We start from the raw sequence: 1,388 nt of genomic DNA on the forward strand, positions 1-1,388 counted from the left end.
GGTGTCTGAAATGAACTTCTTGAGGAACAGGCAGGCCTTTTAGAACCCCCAAAACACATACATAAATTAACACCTGGACGCTACTAATACTCTTCAATTTTGACAGCAAGTTATGGAAAAGCAATATTTTTTTGAGCAGTAACATCCCATTTGCCAAAACATTCCACAATTCCAAGAGAAACACAATAAATTAGAATAAATGAGCATTATTTGGCCCCATGCGTATAACTTCTACCTAGTACATTTTAGAAACAAAATAATTTCAAGAACTGACAAACCTTAAATTGTTCTAAGTGTATACTGTACCTCTCTTTCTACTTTGTCAGTCTCATATTTAAAGACTTGTTCTCTTAAATCAGTACACTTGGCATTTAGTTCCTTGTTTCTCTCTTCCACTAATTGAACTTGTTTTTCAGTATCAGATCTGAGTTTGTTGAAAATATCATTAAACCGGTCCTGCACATCATTCACTACTTTTTCTTTGATGATCCCCTTGTTCTGCATATCTTCCAGTTGCTGACGGAGTAAAAGGTTCTCACTCTGCAGCTGGGCCAATCGCTCCTGCATCGATTCCTGCTTTATTATAAATTTGCTTACTTGTGCTTTCTCAAGCTGTCGAGCATGATCATATTCCTTTGCCTGACACTGGGCTTGACTTAGTTCTTTTTGTGTCATTTCTAAAAGCAATGTTTTTTCTCTGAGCATTTGTTTCAACTGGTGAAGATCATTTTCTAGACTATTAGCTTTGCTTTCAGCTTTACTCAGCTGCTGAGACAAGCTCTTGTTGCTTTCTCGCACATCAGAGAGGTCATGATGGAGCTTGTCTTGCAAGCGAAGCCATTCATCACGTTCTCTCTGAAATGTTCGTTCGACATCACTTTTTGATGACTGATGACGTTCAAGTTCTTGAACAGCAGTGTTCAGGCGGGAACGAAATGATTCCATTTCTGTCTCTAGTCTGTCTTTGCTTTCTTTTGTCTGCTCAAGTTTCGAAGTTAGCACTGCAGATTCTGTCTTTAGCAAGTTCAGCTGTCCATTGTACTGAAAAACTGTCTGTGTTAAGGCTTCCTCGTTCAATTTAAGTTCCTTTTTCAGATCTTCATTTTTCTCTTTCAAGGTCTCATTTTCCTCTAAGTATTTTCCTTCTTCTTCCTGGTGCCTAAGTCTTACTTGATCAAGTTCTAGTCTTAGCATAGCAATCTCATCTTGTAATAACTGGTTTTTGAACAACAGATCCTTTTCTTTCTCAGTGTCGGATTCCTGAATGACAGGGAAAATGAATAAATAGCCAGTGGGGAAATTAATCTACAAAACCACTTCAGCATCAATCTGTGTTTTAACATTTCTAATACTGAAGCATGACTTCAAAGTTGAGAGTGAAATTTCAG

At 37.7% G+C, this 1,388-nt stretch overlaps 1 protein-coding gene across 1 annotated transcript; it reads right to left on the reverse strand.

Moving 5' to 3' along the window:
- Positions 1 to 306: 306 nt before the first annotated feature.
- LOC104471047 (ankyrin repeat domain-containing protein 26-like) lies at positions 307 to 1,260 on the reverse strand (the record flags this gene model as incomplete). The annotated part of the gene is made up of 1 exon (XM_010086232.1): positions 307 to 1,260. A coding segment is annotated over one exon (954 nt), but the record flags the coding sequence as incomplete, so codon positions are not given.
- Between the last annotated feature and the right edge of the window lie 128 nt (positions 1,261 to 1,388).

This window comes from Pterocles gutturalis, unplaced genomic scaffold (assembly GCF_000699245.1).
Source record: "Pterocles gutturalis isolate BGI_N339 unplaced genomic scaffold, ASM69924v1 C11896229, whole genome shotgun sequence".
NCBI lineage: Eukaryota > Metazoa > Chordata > Aves > Pterocliformes > Pteroclidae > Pterocles > Pterocles gutturalis.